The sequence below is a fragment of the Bidens hawaiensis genome, unplaced genomic scaffold (genome assembly GCF_021521415.1).
Source record: "Bidens hawaiensis isolate Kalapana, Puna unplaced genomic scaffold, B.hawaiensis_p1.1 tig00033872_1, whole genome shotgun sequence".
Taxonomy (NCBI): Eukaryota; Viridiplantae; Streptophyta; class Magnoliopsida; order Asterales; family Asteraceae; genus Bidens; species Bidens hawaiensis.
Window position 1 is genome coordinate 52,494 of NW_027505297.1, and position 22,952 is coordinate 75,445.

General features: G+C 42.1%; 2 protein-coding genes and 1 pseudogene across 2 annotated transcripts; all 3 read right to left on the minus strand.

The window, feature by feature from the left end:
* Nucleotides 1–392: 392 nt before the first annotated feature.
* Nucleotides 393–3,291, minus strand: LOC143612182 (scarecrow-like protein 23). The gene is made up of 3 exons (XM_077086224.1): nt 3,039–3,291; nt 1,910–2,554; nt 393–1,063 (listed from the first exon to the last, which is right to left on the minus strand). Exons 1-3 carry the CDS (start codon nt 3,289–3,291, stop codon nt 393–395), a joined length of 1,569 nt encoding a protein of 522 aa, XP_076942339.1.
* A 1,294-nt stretch (nt 3,292–4,585) lies between these two features.
* Nucleotides 4,586–17,044, minus strand: LOC143612183 (DELLA protein GAIP-like; annotated as a pseudogene).
* Nucleotides 17,045–17,652: 608 nt separating this feature from the next.
* LOC143612185 (large ribosomal subunit protein eL29y-like) lies at nt 17,653–18,806 on the minus strand. Its single transcript, XM_077086226.1, has 2 exons — nt 18,687–18,806; nt 17,653–17,760 (listed from the first exon to the last, which is right to left on the minus strand). Exons 1-2 carry the CDS (start codon nt 18,786–18,788, stop codon nt 17,680–17,682), a joined length of 183 nt encoding a protein of 60 aa, XP_076942341.1. The 5' UTR covers nt 18,789–18,806; the 3' UTR covers nt 17,653–17,679.
* Nucleotides 18,807–22,952: the final 4,146 nt, after the last annotated feature.

A 22,952-nucleotide genomic window follows, 5' to 3' on the forward strand; every position in this document is an offset into this window, starting at 1 on the left:
CTAAAAACTCTTTATCATCTTACACAAACTGGTACCACTAGACCAAGTCCCCATAGCATCGGTTAAATTTGTAATCTTCTAGAGTACTAAAAGTTTAATCTGTACATTCTATAAGAATTTAGAATTTTGAACTCAAAACCTTCTAACATGTTTTTTCATAATGTTTACGGTTAAAAAGACTATATTCAACGCAATGCTACACGTATTATTTAGAAAACAGGAAAACCTAATTTAAACTAGGAAAACTACAATTGTAAACATATATGTTTAATGATCGGTAATAAGGGTTCATTTATGTTTGATGATATATATACAAGTTTAACCCGTTAATGTTACCATGACCACACCACTTGACATAATCAGAACATAAACTACAGCATTTTGTAATTGCATCATATGAACTTCCAAGCAGAAACCGAGAACATCGGCACTCCATTCCAATCCACAACTAAACACCTACCATCCACAGGAAGCTGACAACAATTCGCACACTCGAAGTTGTCGATCAACAACTTCGCCTCATTCAACGACTCACCACTCAATTCAATCTCCGCCATCCCAAACCGAGCAAAAAACGCCCTCCAAACATCGATCCCAGTATGTCGAATCGTCCTATCGTCTCCTTCAGCCGCCACAATGTTTCGTATCGAGTAAGCATAATATACCGACTCTGCCACCTTCCGGTTCACCTCATCATTGCCCAAGCAAACCGATAAGCTGTCGAAAAGTGCGCCGTAGAAGAACAAAGCATCGATGAAACGGTTAACGAATGTGGCCGAAGTGTGGTTTGCTTCGACTTCGGTGATAACGGTTATACAAGGATTGATCTTTCGAAGCTCTCGCATGAGATGTTCGAGACGGTTTGGTGTTACGATGAGGGATGATAGCGAGACTGCTGAGTAGACCGCAATCTTTTCATTGCGGTCGAGTTCTAGGAGATTTATGTTGAAATCCAGCATATCGGGTACCATGACAATCTCAAAACTAAACGGGATGCTCTTCGACCGTGCGAAATCAGCAAGATGATTGCATGTGTCTTTGATTCTGGATTCCGATCTTGTACCTGAAAGAATTCAAAAGAACTGAAAAACTGTATTGGTGAATGATATTTTCCGTGTTAAATAGTAAAAACTAAAAACTAGACCATTTTGTATAAACTACGCGAATCAAATAATATAATTATATATATACAACCAATGTTGTAAAAGTAGATCTACAAGGTCGAGTACTTCCAAAGTATTCGCTACAAGGTATGGCGCAGAGGAGAGTTTCTTTAACTCCGCCTAGTTAATAAGAATCGATCAAATTTGGTCAACCTCAGTCAGAATCGCAAGTAATCCGTCAACTTGAGCCGATTTTGACTTAAAAAATAAAACATAATTCATATTTCTATAATATTAAAAAAAGAATATCGTTTTTTTAGTTAATGATTAGTAAATTTTAGAATAATTTAGTATTTGAAAATATATTTCTCTTATGTATATTGATATTCACTTATTTTGTTATAAATATTAGTATAACTATGATATTTAATATATATATAATATACAAAAATTAATTTCCTTTATATTTCCCATTTCCGAGTACTCTCCAAGTACTCCCTGAGACTCCGAATACAACCAACTTGCCAGTAAGCCGCCTAGGGTCCGCCTAGCAACTTTTGCAACTTTGTATGCAAAATAGTGTATATATTCCTTTAGTGTAATTACAGAATAGTGTAATTACACTACGATATAATTACATAATTACAATACTTATATATATATATATATATATATATATATAATTACACTACTTGATTCGTATAGTTAGCATGCCTTTTAAGGTTGTATGTTAACTTTCCCCGTATACTATTAATTAAAATAAGAGCCAAAAGCCCAAGATAGATAATAAACTCGGCTAACAATACCAATAGCAGTTATCTTCAAGTGCTTGAGTTGCCATTCACTCCGACTCGCAATCGCTTGCATCAAAACGGTGTATTGCATCCCGCTTCTGATCTCGAGATCGATTACATGAACATGTCTAGCTCTACCGAGGTTTTCGAGTATAGTATGTATTGAAGTGAACTGGCAAACCTGCGCCATTGGTACTTTCTGGTGAAATGCTAAGATACTCGCATTAATACCCATTAATGCCTTTTGAAGATCAAACATTTGCATCCTTTCGAGTCCATCACACGCGTCTCTTCCTATCTCGCGGTTTATTTTCTCCCGAATGGCTTCGGAGAAGTAGTAAACCAATCGTTGGACGGTTGTTCCTTCGTTTGAGGACGTGTTATTGCATGATTCGATGAGTTTAATTGCTTCATTAAAATGTTGTTGGCCGGTTTTGTTGGCTGATGCTAGAAGAGTAAGGAGAAGATTAATGTCTTTAGCTTCATCGTCGGATAGTCCGGATGATGAAAAGGGGAATGCATGATTTGGATTGGAGATTTCATCAGAATTAGAATACGAGTCGATGAAATGAAGTCCTGCCATCCGAATCCTTTCGATGGTGGACAGTTTTCGGTCATTCTCGGCCGTGTTGGAGCTTGGAATATGAATCTTTTCACCTGAAAGAGTTTAAATAAATAACAAAAAAATATTAAGATGATGATAAAACTTGGGGAAGGTTCATGTACATTTTAATCTTAATATGAGAACGTATGAAATAATACCAATTTATAAAAAAATGAGAACGTAAGAAACAATACCAACCACAATACCAATCTATATAAACAATGATTTATAATAAAAAAGAAAAAACCTAAAAATTACAACAAAAGAATCAAAATCAAGAACAAAATAATAACAGCAAATACCAACAAATACTTATAACAGCAAAAGAAAAAATCTAATAATAACAACAAAATATAAATCAGCAAATACTTATAACGTCTCATACTCGAAAATTAGCAAATACGAACAAAAAATAACGGCAAACACCTATAAAAATAAACCTAATAATAACAGCAAATTGGTTCTCACTGTTTTCATGTTAAGAATAAAATGTATTTGATCCTGTTTCAATAAAACTTACTATTCTAATTACATTACCATTTAATTTTCTTGATCTACTTGCATAGTCTTTAACGATCCTTAGCGATGCGAAAGGTGAGTGTCTTTTAACGCCCTGATCGTCTTCCAACTGAAAATCTGCACCTTTTATCATATTTTGGTAAGGCGTTGAGGCAAAATCGAAATAAAGATTATCTATGGCTCCAAACCGAGACGGTTTCTGCTGATCATTTTTGGTTTTATCAAGTTGCAAAGGCTCAAAAGGATTATCATAATTCTTTGAAGGGAACATGTTTATGAAGTATGAATCTAAAAACATGCAGTTTTTGGTTTAAAAAGATGACAAATTCATGAAGTTCAATAATGTCTAGATGTGGTCGATTTGTTCAATAATATTTAGATGCTAATCAGCCTGCTCAAGAGGCAGATTCTATTTAGCCTGCTCATATTAAGGCAGATGCTTATCCTTAACATATAAACTAGTTCAACAGAATCTGGGTATGATCAAATACGGCAACCGTTCGAAAGAATAAACACCGTGTCATATTATATATATTGTTTGGTCTATTGTAATAATAAATATATTAAAAAAAAAGAAAGAAAACATTAGCTCTTAAGTCTTAAAAAGATTTAAAGACATTAATTTGGTCCACGGTGGAAATATTTACAAAATAACTTAAGGTGTCAAAGTCTCACATATCTTAAACTAGGTACTAGACTAGACATAATAATTAGGGGTGCAAACGAGCCAAGCTGCTTGTGAGCTATTTGAGACCGGCTCGTTAAAAAGCTCGATCGAGCCGAGCTTAATCGAGCATGAGCCCGAGCTCGAGCCTAAAAGTAAGCTCATTTAATAATCGAGCCCGAGCTTCACTTATCGAACTCGAGACGGTTCGCGAGCCTAAACGAGTCTGTCATTTATATAGTTTTTTAAAATATATATTTAATAATAATTAATTAATATATATAATGTTATGAAAAAATAACTAAATAATATATATATTTTTATACATAAAATTATAATAGAAGAAAATATATAAAAATAATTATAATCATATAAAAAATAACTGATACATAGTAAACGAGTCGAACTCGATCGAGCTTGAGAATCTACTCACGAGCCAAGCTCGAGCTTTGAAAATAGAGTTCGAAACCAGCCGAGCTCGAGCTATGTGTAAGTGAAACGAGCCAAGCTTGAGCCCAGTGGAGCTCGGGCTCGGCTCGGCTCGTTTTCACCCCTAAATTAATAATGTAAAAGTCTTTGTGGAGTTAATTTGTTAATAATTCAATTGCATAAATTAAAATTGAATAAAGAAAGAGTTAGATATATATGAGAAGATAATCAAGATTTAACCACTTTTGGTTTCAATATTTAATAGAGTAATATAAAACCTCTAATTTCAAATGAATGTTACCATGGCATATTCACTAGTTAACAAGCATTTACTTATTAGACAAACAAATAGAAACCGAAATCTTACAAAATGATTATTAGAACCCTTAACTCCGTTACGAACTTATGATTACATAAATGTTTGTATACATGAATGAAACATAGCGAAAGATTCGACCCGAATCTAACGGTTTCACAAGAATTCCCAAGCCAAAACACAAGTGATTGGCGCTCCTTTCCACCCGATGATCACCGATTCGCCATTCGTATCAAGCGTGCAACAACTTCCACTAGGAAAACTTCCCACAACCAACTTTGCTTGATACAAAGAAGACATACTAAACCCAATCTCCTTCATCCCAAATCTAACAAAAAACTTCCTCCAAACATCAATATTCACATGCCTAACAACTCTTTCTACACCTTCTGTTCCCACAATGCTCTTTATCCCTTCACCTAAATACATACATTCAATAATACCGCGGTCTTCATCATCACGGTCCATATGATATTCCAACGAGTCAAACAGCGCCCCATAGTGAAACAACGCTTCAGTCAAACGGTCCACAAACTCGGGTGCGTTAAGATTCGCTGAAACTTCACACACCACCATAACACGCGGACTAGCACTCTTTATAACCTTCATTAACGACTCTAAACGGTCTTGTTGCACGATCAAGCTCCATAACCCGTAGGATGAGAAAACGCCTAGAGCTTCCGTTGGATTTAACTTAAGAACATCTTTGTTAAAATCTAACAAGTCTTCAACTATAACCATATTAAATGAAAATGATAAGTTTATGAATTCGGCAAAGTGTTTCAACCAGTCACCCGTTTGTTTAACTTGTGATTCAAAACTGGTCCCAACCACGGTTATTTTAAGATGTTTGATATGTGAAGAGGTAGGTCCCAGCAGAGCCCAGTTGGACCCGCAAGACTCACCTTGAAGAGGGACGTTTGCGCAAGGACCAACTGGTTCCGCAGGACCCACCATGCTCAGAGATGAAGACCTTACGCGCAGTACGCCAGCTGTTCCCACAGGGAAAGCCTCCCAATGGTGAAGTATCCCGCCTGTCCCCGCAGCTGCGGATACAAGCCATCAGGGAAGGCTACCCGCACTAATAGCAAGGCTACACGCACAAGGCACTAAATAATTCAGTGTCACCTGAAGGAATGAGCAAGGCGGGAATACTCCCGCCCAAATGAGCCAGTCTGTATGCTTCTGGAAGATCTTTTGTACTATACCTGCCAAGGTATGGACAAAATAGACAAGATCTGACCAAAGCAACCCATGAACCAATCACAGGGTGACAGCTCACCGACAAACAGTACGAGGAGCATGCTCTAGTACTGTTTGTCACTATTAGCCGCTGCCTACTCACCAACCCTTGTCGTGGCACGCACATAGCCTGCAGTTGGTGGAAAAGGAATAGTACACAGCCGGCCTGGTCACTATCAGCCGCTCCCTACCTACCAACCAGCATGGCACGTGCGTAGCCCATAGTTGGTAGAACAGGAATATTCTACAGCTGGCTGTACCTGCTTGGAAACCTACCTTCGGCTATAAATACTCCAACACCTTGGAATGGTATGGACACATTACATTACCGTATCACATCTTATCTTCTCTAGCAATCTCTTAATATACACTTATATTCAAGAGCAATCTAGTCTGATTCTCACGCCGGAGGGTGGTCACAAGGAGGTACCCCCCTTCTCAGTGACGAGCTCACGGTGTCTGTTTTGCAGGTCACTAGAAGAACCATCTTTGCCGGACATAACCCCTCGTGGGAAACATCTATTTAACCCCCAGATTATCCGTAATCTGCCCGGGGTCAATTAATGTTTCTTCATTGGCGCCATCCGTGCATAAAAGCTAGAACTAATTCTCAGTTTTTTCAAAATTTCAGAAGAAATGGTTAACGTTACTCCGGTCCCAAGGCCAGTAAGTGACCAAGAAACCCCGGTAACCACAACCCCAGCTACTGGGGGGAACACCGCCGGTTATACAAATTTTACGAACACTACCCCGGTTACCCAAGCCGGGGCAAGTGCAGTAAACAATATTTCACTGGGGTTCACTGATGCCCAGTTGGAGAAACAGGCGAGGCTCCCTCGCCAAACACTCGATCAAGTTAAGGCGTGGGCCGAAGCACGTCAGAAAGAGTTCCAAGCTGAGTTGGATGAACGCTTGCGTTCACTCCAACAGGCTGACGAATTCGGAAAACTCGACAACGGCTCAACATGAACAGTGAGTGCGAGTACTCGGACAATGATCGGGAGGAATCCGAAACCGACGCAAGCCCTCGCCACAGGGCGAAAGGGAAGCGTAAGGAAACGGACTTCCAACTAAGAAGGAATTTTGGAGAAACCTTCAAACCAAGGAACGCGGGAGGAAACCCACATGACTTCTCCAAAACCTTTAGACCAACTGCCGCAAATGCGGGAAAGTCCAAGTTTGCAAGGGACATCGCGGAAGCAATCGCCCCGAGAAGTGCCAAACAGATGTCCAACATCGGTACTTATGATGGTCTATCCGACCCAGACGATCACTTGAACAGATTCATAGCGGGGGCAACCGTCAGTAACTGGACGAAACCCACGTGGTGTTATATGTTCCAAATGACGCTGGTTGGAGCGGCCAGGGCGTGGTTTGATCGTTTACCGGTCCACCACATCTATGATTGGGCGGACTTTCAACAAAAGTTCAGCCAACACTTCAGTCAACAGAGGAAATATACTGAAGAGCAGTGGACGATCCTCAACTGCGTGAGAGAGGAAGATGAATCTTTACTAGACTTCATCACTCGCTTCAACTCCAAAAAGCTGAGTCTGGGCAACATAAGTGAAGATCTTGTTCGCGCCGCTTTCATCCAGGGCGCCGAATACCTGGAGCTTATCCGCACGTTGACGGGTAAGGACGGCATGCCATCCACATGGGATGCCATCATGACGACGGCCAAGCGCTTTGCCGAGACGGAGAAGCAACTGGGTAGGGATCTTCCCCAGAGTACACATCTCTACACGCAGAGGACCAGAGAAAACAATGTTCGGATCGCCCGGCAGAACAAGAAGAGGAAGCTAGGTATTTGGCAGTCAAGGGTAAACTTTGACACCTCATCCAGCTCTCGCCCTCTTGTTGGCGGAAGGGATAACACGCACCCTTCAAGCCGAAAACACCGGTGGACGCCACTCACCAAAAGCGTCACGGAGATATTTGCCACCGAAAAACTGCCATGGCCAAAAGCCCCAATGATCCGACAACGACCTAATGTGGATCAGAGCAAATTCTGTGACTTCCACGGGACAAAGGGTCACAATACAGAGGAGTGTACATCCTTGAAGGATGTTGTTGAAACATTCGTCAAGGATGGAAGACTTGCACACCTTGTGGCATCAATCAAGAATGGAGGAAGGAATGATAACCGGTATAAAGGCAATGGACGAAAGCCCGTTGACATCAGCATCCACATGGTTCATGGCAACATCAGAGGAAGAAAAAGACGAACGACAGAACCATGCGAATGGAAGGAAGCTGAGGTACGCTTCCCGCGAGTGCCAGGAGGACCCAGCAAGGAAGGCCCCATCGTCATCAAAAGCCAGCTGGGGCATTACATAACTTCCCGCACTCTCGCTGACAACGGCGCCTCGTCAACGGTTATGTACAGGCAGTTCTTCGACAAGCTAGACGACGAAGACAAAGAACACCTGGAAACGGTTTACGCCTCAATGGAAGGGTTCGAAGGTAGCACAAACACCCCCTGGGTATCCTATCTTTCCCCGTCATTCTCACGGACGGGAAATACTCCCGCACAGAAGACGTGGACTTCGTCGTAATGAGGAAGCCACATCACACATACGACATTCTCTTCGGGAGAGAAGGAATGGCAAGATTCAACGCCGTGGTATCTTCAGTCCACGGCATGATGGGATGGCCAACTGCTCAGGGTGTAGCGATGATCACCGGTATCCCCCAGGTATGCATCGCATCCGTCTCATCTAAACCCAAACCAAAGATGGCTAAACCAACCATTACCGAACCAGAAAAATGGGCCCTCAATGGCAGATACCCTGACCAGGCTGTTACAATTGGCCCAACAATCGCTGATCTAACGCGCACCTTACTCAAACGCTTATTACAAAGAAACGCTGACTTCTTCGCGTGGACACCAGCTGACATGACTGGTGTACCTCGAAGTAAAGCAGAGCATAAGCTCAAGTGTGACCAGGCTTTTACGCCAGTCATACAAAAACGCAGAGTAATGGGGGCGGAACAGGCAAACGCGTGTAGAACCCAAGTCAATGAACTCCTTGACGCGGGCATCGTACGCGTTAGTAGATATCAAACATGGGTTGCAAATCCCGTTATGGTACCGAAGGCTAACAAACAATGGTGCATGTGTATAGATTTCAAAGATTTAAACAAAGCATGCCCCAAAGATTGTTACCCGTTACCCGAAATTGACCTCAAAGTGGATTCATTAGCACCGTTTCGCCTTAAATGCTTCCTTGAAGCATACAAGGGGTACCATCAAATCTACATGGCTGTAGATGATCAGGACAAAACCGCATTTCGGACGCCCGATGGCACATTTTGTTATCAAATGATGCCATTCGGACTTAAAAATGCAGGGTCCACATACCAACGCCTGATGGACAAAGAGTTTCATGCCCAAATTGGGAGAAACTTGGAAGTCTACATGGATGATTTGGTCATCAAAAGCCCTGAGCCAGAAGCGATGTTGAAAGACATCGAAGAAACTTTCAACACGCTCAGAAAGATAAACATGAAGCTCAACCCGAGCAAGTGTTTTTTTGGGATGGAAGAAGGGAAGTTCTTGGGAGTCATTGTTACTAAAGATGGCTTCAGAGCGAACCCTGAAAAGGTCGAAGCCATTACCAAAATGGAATCACCTACTACCATCAAGCAAGCTCAGACACTGAATGGACGCCTAGTCGCACTTAACCGCTTTTTGTCAAACCATGCGGATAGGTCGTTCCCATTCGTGTCAACATTGAGAAGCTGTTTAAAGAAAACGCAATTCCGCTGGACACCAGAAGCGGAAGCAGCTTTTCAGGAAATTCGGTCATGCTTGATCGAACTCCCAACGCTCACAGCACCAGAAGCGGGGGAGGAATTAATCATATACCTTTCTGCCACAGATAGAGCAACCGGGGCAGTCCTGCTAGTAGAGCGGAAAGGTATCCAGATGCCTATTTACTATGTTAGCCGTGTCCTAACAGACGTAGAAACCCGGTACTCCACATTGGAAAAATTAGTCTTAGCACTTGTACAAGCTTCACGCAGACTGAGACGATATTTCCAGGGTCACCCAATCACCATTCTCACCAACTTCAAACTCGTAAACGTTCTAGGCAAACCCGAATTATCGGGACGTCTAGCCAAATGGGCAATTGAGTTGGGGGAATATGCGATAAAGTACAAGCCAAGACCAGCTATGAAAGGCCAGGTCCTGGCCGACTTTATTGCAGAAGTCCCCGCTTCGCGGGAAAAAGAGTGCCAGGAGGAGGCTCAACCCTCCCCAGCACAGGACATCAATGATGTCTGGCGACTCTACACCGATGGAGCAGCCAGCAACGAGGGTTCAGGCGCAGGGTTGAAATTAACCAACCCAGCAGGCCAAGAATACACTTACGCTATTCGACTGGACTTTCCAAGTACGAATAACGAAGCCGAGTACGAAGCATTCTTGGCAGGGCTGAGAATTGCGCGTAAAATGGGAGTGAAAAACTTGGAAGCCCACGTAGATTCCATGTTAGTAGCCAATCAGATAAACGGAACGTACACGGCCGTGAACAACACAATGGCCCTGTACCTTGCACAAGCAAAAACCCTTATGCGCGATTTTAATGATTGTAAAGTCATACACGTCAAGCATAGCGAAAACAAATCTGCGGATGCGTTAAGCAAGCTTGCATCATTAGCCTTCACCCATTTGGGAAAGGATATCCGCATTGAACTCCTTGAAGCACCATCAGTCCCGCACAAGGAAATTTGTGTCATCCAAACCGGTACAGAAAAGTGGATGACACCAATAATAAATTACCTTGCAGCGGGTATACTACCAGAGTCAAAAACACAGGCAAGAAAAATACGTTGTAAAGCATTAAACTATTAACTCAACGATGACATCCTTTACAGACGTAACTTTCTTGGCCCACTCTTAAGATGCGTGGACAACCAGGATGCTGACTACCTCCTAAGGGAGGTACACGAAGGCATCTGTGGAGTGCACGCAGGTCCACGCGCTGTTGTAGCTAAGCTAAACAACGCGGGATACTTTTGGCCGGGGATGCATACGGATGCGCTGGCATACATCAGAAAGTGTAGGTCTTGCCAGCTCTACGCACCCAACACGCATCGCCCGAAGAATGAACTTGTTCCAGTCACCTCTTCATGGCCATTTCAGAAGTGGGCCATCGATGTGACAGGCCCATTTCCTACAGCAGCAGGAAACGTTCAGTTCCTAGTGGTTGCCATCGACTACTTCACCAAGTGGATAGAAGCAAAACCCTTAGCCCAAACAACCGCAAAACATATTAAAAAATTTATTTGGGAATTTATTATTTGTCGTTTTGGACTTCCACAGACTTTGGTGAGCGATAACGGCACCAACTTTGCTGACAAGAAGCTACAAAAGTGGCTAGAAGAACTTCAAATCACCCACACCTTTACCTCAGTGGCACACCCGCAAGGTAACGGTGAGGTGGAAAGAGCAAATAAAAGCATCGTCGAAGGCATAAAGAAAAGACTCCTGGAACACAGATCCGGATGGGTAGACGAAGTTCCACACGTCCTTTGGGCAAACAGAACGCTGAAAAAGGCCAGTACGGGAGAAACCCCGTTCAGCCTCACTTATGGCACTGAAGCCATGGTCCCAGTCGAAATTGGTTTGCCCTCACCAAGGGTCTTAATTCAGCCAGAAGACAATGATGCGGAAAGACGGTTAGACCTTATGCTAACCGAGGAACGCAGAGACTTAGCCGCAGCGCGTGAAGAAAACTACAAGCGAAAAATGCAAAAGTACTACAACACGCGGGTAAAACTCTGCAACTTCAATGTAGGAGACTACATATTGCGTAACAACGAGGCTTCAAACCAAGAGCGCCCAGGAAAACTGGCACCGGTCTGGGAAGGACCATACATTATCAAAGAAGTTTTGGGAAAAGGCGCATACCGGCTCGAAAGGCTCGATGGCACTCCTATCCCAAGAACATGGAACGGAGCTCAATTACGCAAATGTTACATGTAGATCAATTCCAAATTTGTAAAGGCCTAGAGCCACTTCTAATGGAAATGATTCTCCTTTCACATTGTGTTGATAGCCTTACCTTTATACTTATGAACTTCCCACGCTGCTATGCCGGTATTCACCGCATAAATATGGGAAGAAGTAAGTCGTTGCGTGTGGAAGGCGGCAAAACCCGCATAAACACATAAAACGGTAAAAACTTCTAAGGAAAACCTTCACGCAGGTCAGCTATAAGTGAATTTTGGTCATCCCAATAAATGAAAGTGACGGTCCTACCCGCACAATCATGATAAAGGAAACTGAACATTGACCTATTGGCAACCGCGCGTCGAAAGGTTAATTTATTCAAAACACTTAGAAAATTTCAAAGGAAAGGATGAGGAAAACTTCCACGCAGGTCAGATATAGGTAAAGTTTAGCCATCCTACTAAGTGCAAGTGACGGTCTTACTCGCACAATCACGAAAGAGAAAGCAAAAATTTAACTTATTATCTGCCACGTTGAAAAGTTAACTTATCTAAGTACTAAAGAAATTGCTAAGTTAAATCAAAATATGCGTGAAATAAACAAGGCAAGGCATTAGCAAATAATCTTTATTCCATCAAAATTCAAATATTACAAAGATTGCTGGGTACATACCCGCATACAAAAGAAGCTATACAAAAATAAAAATCTACTCTAATGGTGGAAAGGGATCTAAAGGATCAAGCTTCAGGACCACTTCCACTTGGACCTGCACCATCAATAGAGTGTGGCGGTTCAAGGAAAGCTTTAAGGATAGCTAGCCCATCATCAGCAGCAGCAATCTCGTTCACCTTCTCCACCACCGGATGCGGGAAGGCAGCATACTGATTCACTGCTTGGTCATACGCAGCTTCAGTATCCACATTGTAAAGAGGGAAGTTGGAAGGCGGGATGCCTTGTTCAACAAACCTTAGACCAAGCAGGAAGCCAGCCTTTTTCCCATCCTCATGAGAAGCGTTGAGGGCTGCGCTCATCGCATCGTCATATGATGTGTTCGTGAACACCCGATGCACAACCTACAAAGCAGAAGTTTGTCAAAAACTCAAGAGTAAGGAAAAGCGTAAAGAAGTTAGAAGTTAGGAAGCTGCGCATACCTGCGACAACGCTTCTCGAAGAAGCCATTCCTTGGCAACCAGAGCCTCCTGGAGGGCAGCTTGAGCTTCATTACGGGCGCGTTCGGCTTCGTTCTTTGTGAGGTTGGCAAGCAACACATCTTTGGCTGCAGCCTCTTCGACGCCCTTTAGCTTACACTCAGTCTGGTCAAGCACCCCCCTCTGGTCCAAGATCTCTTGGAGCTTCTTGGCATCTTCCATGGCCAAGGCATCATGAGCCTGCTGGAGCCTCTCTAATTTAGCTTTAAGTTCCTCATTTTCGATGCGTAGAGGCTCAGCAGCAGCTTCAGCCTTGGTGGCCCTCTCGGTTGCGTTCCATGCAGTTTCCTTGGCCAGCCGAAGCTGTTCGTTAACAGCTTGGGCAGCCTTGGAACGGGCCTCCAGACGAGCCTGAACGTCAACCTCAAGGGCCTTGAAGGCCTTCTCCTTTTCCGCAGCAACGGCGGCAAGCTTCGCGTTCTCCACCCGGATAGCCCGCGCCTGAGCCACTTCAAGGCTACGCGCCGTCTTCAACTTGTCATTTTCACGACAAAGTAGCTCGACGCGCGGCTGCATCCGGGCGAGAAGGATTCGGAGCTCGTTGGACAGCCTACCTTCCTGGTAGCTGGCCATGGCCTCCCCCAGCGCACCGCTTGGGGTGGCGTGACGCGCCCATTCGACGCAGTCCTCAGCAGTCCGGAGGGTCGTTCCCCGGCGGATCTTCCACCGAGGAGCGTACACCTCGTTGGAATCACGAACTGCAGTAAAACAAAAAAACAGTTAAGAGAAAGAAATGATGAAAGGGATATAGGCCAAAATAACCCTACGCACCTGTAGGGTCGACAACAGGCCGATAGCCACCAAACCCATCACCTGAACCTAAGGGATATCCATCCAAAAGGTCAAGGAGACGGGAAGGAGGCAAGGATTGGCTAGACGCCCCAACCCCAAACGTACCTGAAGGACTGGCCGTAGTCGCAGGCGCCAGAGGAGACACGGTGGAGGCTGCCGCGGTGGAAACCAACGGAGGTGAACTCACAACCGTGGCCGCGGCTGCGGAAGAACCCGCAAGAGAAATCACCGCCGGCTCAGTGACGGATTCGGTGAAAATGGCACTGACAGCCGGCGGGGATAAGGTTACAGCTGGAACAGTTGGCTCAACGGGATGAGCAACTGACCCAGTACTGCAAGCAGGCGTAGCCGCCTGGGTCATCGCCTCGGATAGGTTGACCAAACCTACCTTCATGGGTCCAGAACCGCTCCTCCCCACATCGCTTTGGAATGCAGTTGCATCCACGCCTGCATGAAGACAGGACATTAAAAACATTGCCAGAAAGATATGAAGTTAAAGCTATTAAGTTTACACTTACGAGTCCTCTTGAGCTTGAAGGTGCGAACAGGCGGGGACGAACCCGATGGAGCCGGCCTCTTCATGCCGGTCACCGTCGTCGTCTGGGGCTGCTCGGAGGTGACCGCCGTCTGAACCTCCGGAATAGTGGTCTCACCACCAGGGTTCCCCGCCACCTCCTCACTTTCGGTCTCTGAGTCAGACCGATTCACCGGATCGGCAGTGGAGGCAACCTTCGCCTTGCCCTTCCCGCCGGCAGCCTTCTTCTTCCTCGCCAAGAAAGGACCATCTGCGGATTCCTCATCAGAAGATGACAAAATTAGAGGAATTCCTGCAGAGGTTTCAGCATTGACAGGGCGAGGGTTAAAAAGTTCTTTACCTGGCCGCCTAGCGCTCAGGATCTCGTGGCTTGGCGGGTAGACCTCCACGAACCGATCCGCCGTTTGCTCAAGGATGGGCAACTCGTTCTCGTCAAGAGCGCGAGTACCCATCCGAGCGGGACCACCAGCCTCCCGCTGCTGCAGGAGAGACTGCAAGTCGTTTCCCTATGAAAATAAAGATGGTTAAAACAAAAACCCTAACCTAGCAAATAAAATAAAGCATACCATAAGGGACAGAGTTCAAACCGTATTCGAGGACGATCGGCACTTGCGGAGTCTCAGAGCCGGCATCCTTCCATACCCGGCTCATCCCGAGCATCACCATCCCGGACTCCGCAAACCGGTAAACCGGAGTCTGGATCCGGGAAATCTTGGAGAACCATTCCGCCTCCTGGTAGTTGGAGGCGTGAAGGTTGGGGAGTGCTCTTCCGTTATTGAAAGTCATCGCAATAGGGACGACACGGGCAGAGATGTAGAAGAACTCCCGCTTCCAAGACCGAAGACTGCGCTCGGTGGCGCAAATCTTCAGACCCTTGATCCGGTTGACCAGGGTGTACCACCCTTGGATGCACCTCCAGGAGTAGAAGGTCATCAGGCGGTCGACATGGGGCTCTACACCCATAATGAGGCACACCCACTCGAAATGGCGGATCTTCGCGATCGCCATTGGGTGTACCTCCGTCAAGTGTACACCGTGTCTCTCCAGAACACGGTACACAAACTTCGTCAATGGGAACCTCAGATTCCCATAGACGAAGAATGCAGCGTACACCCCTATCTTGCCCTTGGGGGCATCGTACACCGTCTGATGAGGCTCCGGAAACTCAGGCTCGAAAGGCTCGAGCATGAACTTCCGGACGATGTACTGGTAGAGGTCAATAGGAAGAGCGCACTGGCACTCGCCAGCAGTGCTCTTGTCGTCCTTTTCGGACGTCGACGTCGGGTTCTCGACGAACAACTCAGACTCCTCGGCAGTGGCCTCAAAATCACGGGTAGAAGACATGTTTTGGATGTACAGAACAACGATTTCAGAAGAATGCTCGACGGAATAGTGAGTATTCGCCGGAAATCGTTTAGAAGATGAGAGAGAAGTGAAAGTGTGGACTAAGGTGCCCCCTCTCGCCCTTTATATACTCATCGCAATTAATGCGATGAATTTAATGCGGAAGAGAGAGAAATCGCAGGTGCAATGAAACTATAACACGTGGCAAAGAGCAAGCTGGCAACAGCTGTTGAAAGGACGCGTGCCATTAAATTCGCGGCCACGCGCCCGAAAAATCGCGCCCACGCGCCTGAAAAAGCGCCTGGAATGACCATATACTGTCACGTCGCCATAACTTCCTGCACGTCCTGACACTGTCTGTACCTGCTTGGAAACCTACCTTCGGCTATAAATACTCCAACACCTTGGAATGGTATGGACACATTACATTACCGTATCACATCTTATCTTCTCTAGCAATCTCTTATATACACTTATATTTAAGAGCAATCTAGTCTGATTCTCACGCCGGAGGGTGGTCACAAGGAGGTACCCCCCCTTCTCAGTGACGATCTCACGGTGTCTGTTTTGCAGGTCACTAGAAGAACCATCTTTGCCGGACATAACCCCTCGTGGGAAACATCTATTTAACCCCCAGATTATCCGTAATCTGCCCGGGGTCAATTAGTGTTTCTTCAATATGGAAACCGGGTTGGGATGCAAGTGCTTGCATTAGAATTGTGGTTTGCACGCCTTGTCGTATCGCAAGGTCGATTACATGCACTCGTTTTGACCCCGATAGACGGTCAACCAATGCCTTTACACCCGAAAAGTGGCCCGCTTGAAAAAACGGTAACTTTTGGTAAATTGAAACTACACACATATTAGGGTTCATTATTCTCCAAGGTATGTTATATGCACGTTTCTTTCCCGACTCAGAATTCGGGTTTATTCCATCGATCTTCTCGCGTAAAGCTTTTGAAAAATAATAAACAATCAGCTGAATCGGGTTTCCCAAGCTTGAACATAACGAGTCGCACCAGTCGAGAAGCTTACGCGCTCGGTCAAGCTGTTGACTGACTTTCTCCGAGGAAAGTAAAAGGTTTCAATGAGTTGAATATCTTTAACTTCTTGGCCTGAAAGGTCCAAGAATTTACCCGCATACGGGTGGGCCGATGCTGACATATCACGTGTGGAACTCGAACGTGATTGTATGAACCGTTCACCCCCAAACCGAATAATCTCATCAGTTGATAGTTTACCCTCATCACATGGTTTAAAACAAACCGCGTTGTGAGTTTGTTCACATGGCTTTATAAGCTCGGAATATTGTGCTTCGATGTCTGCAAGTCCCTGTATCTTATGCGCATATGAACAAACCGGTGTTGTTAGTGTAGTGTCTTGAAACAATTCATCTAACTGATTGTATCCTGTTGAAAATGAAAACCGATCGGATATGTTTCTTGAACCATCTTCTTCGTGTAAGGAGGAAGCTTTCTGGGTCTCTCGCTTTCTTGATTCTGAACACCTGCCTTTGAATTTGGTACCTCCATGCTTTCAGGGAAATAGAGGTTTGTTTATGCAGCCAGTTTGAACATATAAAGATCATAAATTTAGCATAAAGAAGACAAAAGAACATGAAATATTAACTGGATGCAGGACATTGATGTAATTCGATTAGTTCAATGTTTTAAGTTTAATTTATATGTTTGAAAAGATATATTCCAAGGAATCATAGGTGCACTGCATTTTCAGCCGAAGCGAAATTCAGAATCCAAAACCAAATTCGGTCTTTGATTTCGGTTTTCAGTGGAAAAAACAGAATAACCGTAACAGTATTGATCTATGTAACAAAACTTAAAAAACCACTATCCGTCTAGTACCGAATTCAGGGTTTTGGAACCAAATACACAATTTGGTTTCGGATTAAAACGACCCCGAAAACTAAAAACTTTACCGTTGGATTTTGAAAGGTTTTGGTTCATTCGGGTACAATTTAATCGGTTTGAAACGAAATATTAAACATTGAAAAATCATGTGCACCTAAGTAAACCAAACACATAAGCATCACAAGTACTGATTCAAGTTTCATCAAAAACCAACTTCTTTAACAAATTTTAAATTCAAATCCGAATACAAAACTAGAATGTCTTTGACCGAAAACAAAACCCAATTAAGAAGAAAACATCTATTCTTCAGCAGCGGAATCACCACTCTGCTTGTTGTGCTTCCTTGCATACCTCTGGTTCCTCAAGAACTTGGGATCCATCTGCATTCACAACCATAATATTATTCTCAAATTCACACCCAATTAACCTGCTGGTGAATTCCAGGAATAAACGACTTGGATTTTCTGAGAATCGTTTAGCACTTTTAGACTAAAACTATTTAATGGTTCCCCAAATATATCAATCGGATAAAACTCGGAAGAGATCAACAACATCTACGTACGTGTTTTGAGAGTGAAATTTCATGAACCAAAGCAACAAAACGCGTTACCTTAGACCACCATACTCACTTCTGTTTACGAGGGTTGAATAGAATTGGTTAAACCACCATCGATAGTTAAGTAACTACCCTTATATCACCGATATATCAGTGATATATCGGTCCCTTGGCGATATATAAGTCAGAATATTGGTTCAGAATATTGGTACCGATAATATCAACGAGAATATAGGTGATATATCAGTCAATATCGTTGATATTATCGGTACCAATATTCTGAACCGATATTCTGACTTATATATCGCCAAGGGACCGATAACCGATATATCAATGATACATCGGTGATATATAGGCGATATCCACCGCATATTAACTATCAAGGGTAGTTACTTAACTATCGATTATTGACCGATATATCACCCATATTCCTGATATCAGTGTTTTAAGTCTTAATTATCAACTTTTAGTGTTCAATGCTATTGTTTTAAGTCTGAATTTATTCTTACTTGCTAAGATTGTTAGTGTTTTGCAATTTTCAAAAGGTTAATTTGTTAACGGTAGGAGACTATACTGAATTATTAGTGTTAAATTGCTATATATATGAATTTTACATGATATTAAAATTACCGATATCTAAGATATTCTAATACTATGATTTTGCAAATTGTTATGTTTATAACTATAACTTTAATCATCGTTTAAAAAAATATATAAAATGCTATAAAACCAATTGATGAGAAAACAAACCCCTTTGGTGGAAGTGTGTCTGTGTTTCCTTGGCTTCTTGATGCCGTTGCGGTGAGCCTTGTAAGACTGGTTGTGTGCGGTATGATTCTTCGACTTGGCCATCTCGACGGAGGCTGCTAAGGTTAAGGTTAGTTGATTAGGGTTTCACGGGAAACTGAAGAAATGGGTGTCTTTTATGTACGGTGAAACCCTAGGTGCTAATGAAACTGACACCAAATGGGCTGGGTTGACTTCTTAGTTTGGGCCCAAAGCTTAGAAGAATGTTTCAGTTTAGCCCAAAGCAATTCAGGTTCGGTCAGGGTTGAAACCGGTTCATAAGGTGAAAATAGATTGGTCCGTTTCTAAAGGATTCGGGTTTGAAGCTGATTTATAATCGGTTTGGCTTGGATTTAACCGATTTCAACAATTGAATGGGGTTCTCAAGCCCGATTCTATCAAATCGGTTGTCAAAACGTTTTAGCCTAGGTTAAAAACTGGTTTCCATTCACGGCCTTTTTTTTTCCACCTACGGTTTCATTGTTAGAAACCTTTTTCTGTCGATGAAAAATAAATAAATATAATACTATGTATCTAACATACATGAGAAGCGTTTATTAAAATAGGTTTATTCATATGTGCTAAACGTGTGGAGTTTATAGAAATTACTTAGATGAGATAACCAAGGGAGGTAAGATGTAACATTGCAAAAAAAAAATTGTGTTGCAATTGTGATACGTACCTGTTCCCGCCCAAACCCATGTTACCAAATAAGTGGGAACAGTTTTCAGTTTTTGTTAACTGTTCATATTAATATTAGGGTTTCTGTTTTTGTTGAGTATGTCGATGTTTATATTTATTAAAATTAGGGATTGTTAACCTTGTAAACTGGAGATCACCCATCTCGAATCGGGTCACTATCCATTTCAATTTCAGTAATCAAGTTCTTAATTTCGGTTCTTATCATTTAGTTCCATTGCCGGGAAACACTCAATTGGGAATTTCAATTGGTGAATCTGACGTGAAATAGAGAATCATCCGGTTCAATCAAAATTACATTTTTACCCAGTACCAATCAATTTATGAAATCCAATTTTGTCAAGTCTGATAAATTTTCACAAGTTCAAAATTGGGAACTATAGCATCAAAAACTCGAAGCCAACCTGAAGGAAGACTTAATCCAGATAAAGTTGCTGCCCAAGTAGCCGCAATCTCATCCCGACTCGAGTCCATAGTGGCGCAATTAAAGGGTGATGTTGCAGACATCAAGGAGGCTTGGATGGGTGAGAATGAGCATAAGGATGAACCTACAAGCAACAGTTCTAGTGATGATGACGATGGATCAGACCGCATTTTGGATGTTGTAGAGTTGGCACCTACGGTCTATCCGGAATCTCAGATTCAAAAGGTTTGGCGCTCTCCACTGGTTGGGAACTTGTATCCTGGGAATATGACTTGTACCATACAAACTGCTTAAAAATCTACATGGGGTAAAGCTTCGCGGAAGCAATTGACAACAAGGGGTGCTCTACAATTCGAAACAAATCTGAGGTTTCAAAGAAGTGCAGTGACTGCACTTCAGGGAGCATTAGAAGCTGATTTGGTAGGGTTATTTGAAGCTTTGAAACATAAGGAAATCATCTATCAACCTCCAATCGAATGGCTTGTTGCTTGGCATAATAATACCCTTCTTTCAGATACGGAGAAACAAGCACGACACCTACTTGGTGAATGCAAAGACAGAAATGGAGACATCATTGGATGCACCCCAATGAGGCTTCATGAATTGAAGTTGACTACCTGGTTGGTGAACCGTGAAACCATTCTGGATGTAAATAGGTAACGGAGACACCATAAGGTGCAGCTGGTGTCACACCCCGACCAAAGGCGGCGGAACATGCCGAGGTGTAACGATTGTCCATAAGCACATGGCACTAATTAAAGTGACAGTATTTAATAAACTCATTTCATTTCACAACATCGAAAATGTCACATAACAATTATCCATAAAATAACCATAAACAAGATATCACAAAATATGGCAAATTTGATATTGTTCATTTTTACTGATATCCTAAGGTTTTTGATATTGTTTTCTTCACAATCATAAATCAACCAAGATGCAAACCTGCAACATTTCATAAAATAAGTTTGTCAACACAACGGTTGGTGAGCAATTCATAAGTTTAATCATATTAGTATATAATAAAGATAGCCACAAAACTTGCATACGAAACGATAAATAAAAGTGGTAATTTGGATAAATAGATATTGCTAAACACATTAGCGACACCTAGCTACAAGGGGATGCCAAATAGTCTAGGATTTTATAGTTATCGTTAATTGCATTACGTTAACGACACCTTGCTATAAGGGGATGCCAAATAGTCTAGGATTTTATAGTTCCACCAACCAAAAGCGATAAACATATAGGCATATAAGCATAGAACACCAAATCGAGCAATTATTTAGGTAAAGTATATAACTACGTTTGTGGTTTAAGATTCAAATATAACGCATTTTGTTGAATAAGTATGAAATGTCACCCCCAAAATAAAAGATGGAAAATGGGGTATGAAGTACTCATCTTCAAGTAGTAAACTTGAAAGATGATAATTTGGAGATTTGTCAGAACGACGAGTTTAACGCACAATGCCTAAAAAGAAAAGAAGTCTTGAATTTAGAAAGGTTGTCTTGAAGGTCTTTAAACAAAATAAATGTTGAGAAATGTAAATAATTAAAGTTCAAGGTTTAAAATGTAACTATTTAAGAATTTATAATAATAACCCTTTAAAAATGTAAGTTTGCTCGAAACCGGGTTAAAGTATCTAACCTTAATATTTACTCAACCTATGTTAAGTAATAAGGTGGGTAAAATGAAAGAATGCAAATCCCTTTGGAATAGAGATACTAAAACGGGTTTTTTTATCGAGTGTTCGGGTTGTCGGTTCGGGTCTTGATAATTGGTCAAACCCAAAGTCAACTTTCCAAAATATTAATGTTATGAGATAACTCAATAAAATTTAATAAGACTTAACCAAGTATGTAGTTTCATTGTTTTAGAACTAACAACGCACATTAAGCGAGTGTTCGGTTTTGTCGGTCCAAACTTTGTTATGAGATCAAGTTGGATCCAACATTTCCAAGTACTTAAGAAAATATTTAAAAATCAGTTTGTAACTATTTTTAAAGAAATATACAAGTCTTGATGGCTTAAAGAAAACACTTGTGTGTCTTAAGCGAGTAAGAATCGGTTTGGTTCAGTTTCCATTTCACAACAAGTTCATAGATGGTTTCCACATGTTCAAACACTAAGGAACTTGTATAATAATGTCCAAATAAAAATACTTTAAGTTTTACAACCAAAAGTTAAAAATAAAGTCTTTAAACAAAAGTTCGGTTTTCAGTTCGGATCGTGTTTCGGGTTAAGACCGAGGTAAGATTCTACAAACCCATAACCATAGAATTTGTAAAAATGATTTTAGAAACTTAGATCTAACAATAAGTATGTTTAAACAATTATTTAACAAAACTAGTAACAAAGTTCGGTTTACGGTTTAGAGCTATTTACGGTTAAACCGAAGCATAGACTCTTAAAAACCCATAACCATGGAACTTGTAAACATGACCAACAAACTAAAATAAGCAAGATTAATATGTATGAACAAGTTATATAGATGTATATATATCAAGGACACGAAGTCCTCCATGAAGCCTTGCCTTATGAGGTCCGAAACCTCACCGACCGGAATCGGAGAAGTAACTACCAAAGGTAAACAAGGGGTGTATATTATATATATGTTGCACAACCATAAACAAGTATTAATAAGGCTACATAAACTAATTAAGATGAAAGACTAAAAACCTTCAAGAACACTTAAGAAGATAACCTTGAATCTTTGATATTTGAGAGAGTTTTTTTTTTTTTTTGGAGTTGTAGCAAGGGAAAATGAAGAGGAAAGGTGGTGTATATATAGGGTAATGTTGGTGGTCAAATATGGGTGTGAGACACAAGAGTTTTCATGCAAAATGGATCAAGACAAAAACACAAAACAACAAAAAAATAATAATAAATAAATAAAAATAAAAATAAAAATAGGATGTTTTCAAGACCCAAGAAGTGTGAAACAATATTGTAACATAAATCCATCATTTTGATTATAACATAAGCTTCGGTTTAAAAATCGGGTCGATTTACATAATAAACAAATACAAAAACGAATACAAACAAGACCCGAAATTGACGAATGTCATAGCTGGGTTTGTAGGGAAATCATATGTGGGCTGAGG

Coding starts and splice junctions, on each gene's coding strand:
- LOC143612182 (XM_077086224.1), bottom strand. CDS start 3,291: ATGTTCCCTTCAAAGAATTATGATAATCCTTTTGAGCCTTTGCAACTT. Junction 2,555..3,038: donor TAGATCAAGAAAATTAAATG/GTAATGTAATTA, acceptor AAACTCTTTCAG/GTGAAAAGATTCATATTCCA. Junction 1,064..1,909: donor CTTGAAGATAACTGCTATTG/GTATTGTTAGCC, acceptor GAATTCTTTCAG/GTACAAGATCGGAATCCAGA.
- LOC143612185 (XM_077086226.1), bottom strand. CDS start 18,788: ATGGCCAAGTCGAAGAATCATACCGCACACAACCAGTCTTACAAGGCT. Junction 17,761..18,686: donor GACACACTTCCACCAAAGGG/GTTTGTTTTCTC, acceptor TTGTGAATGCAG/ATGGATCCCAAGTTCTTGAG.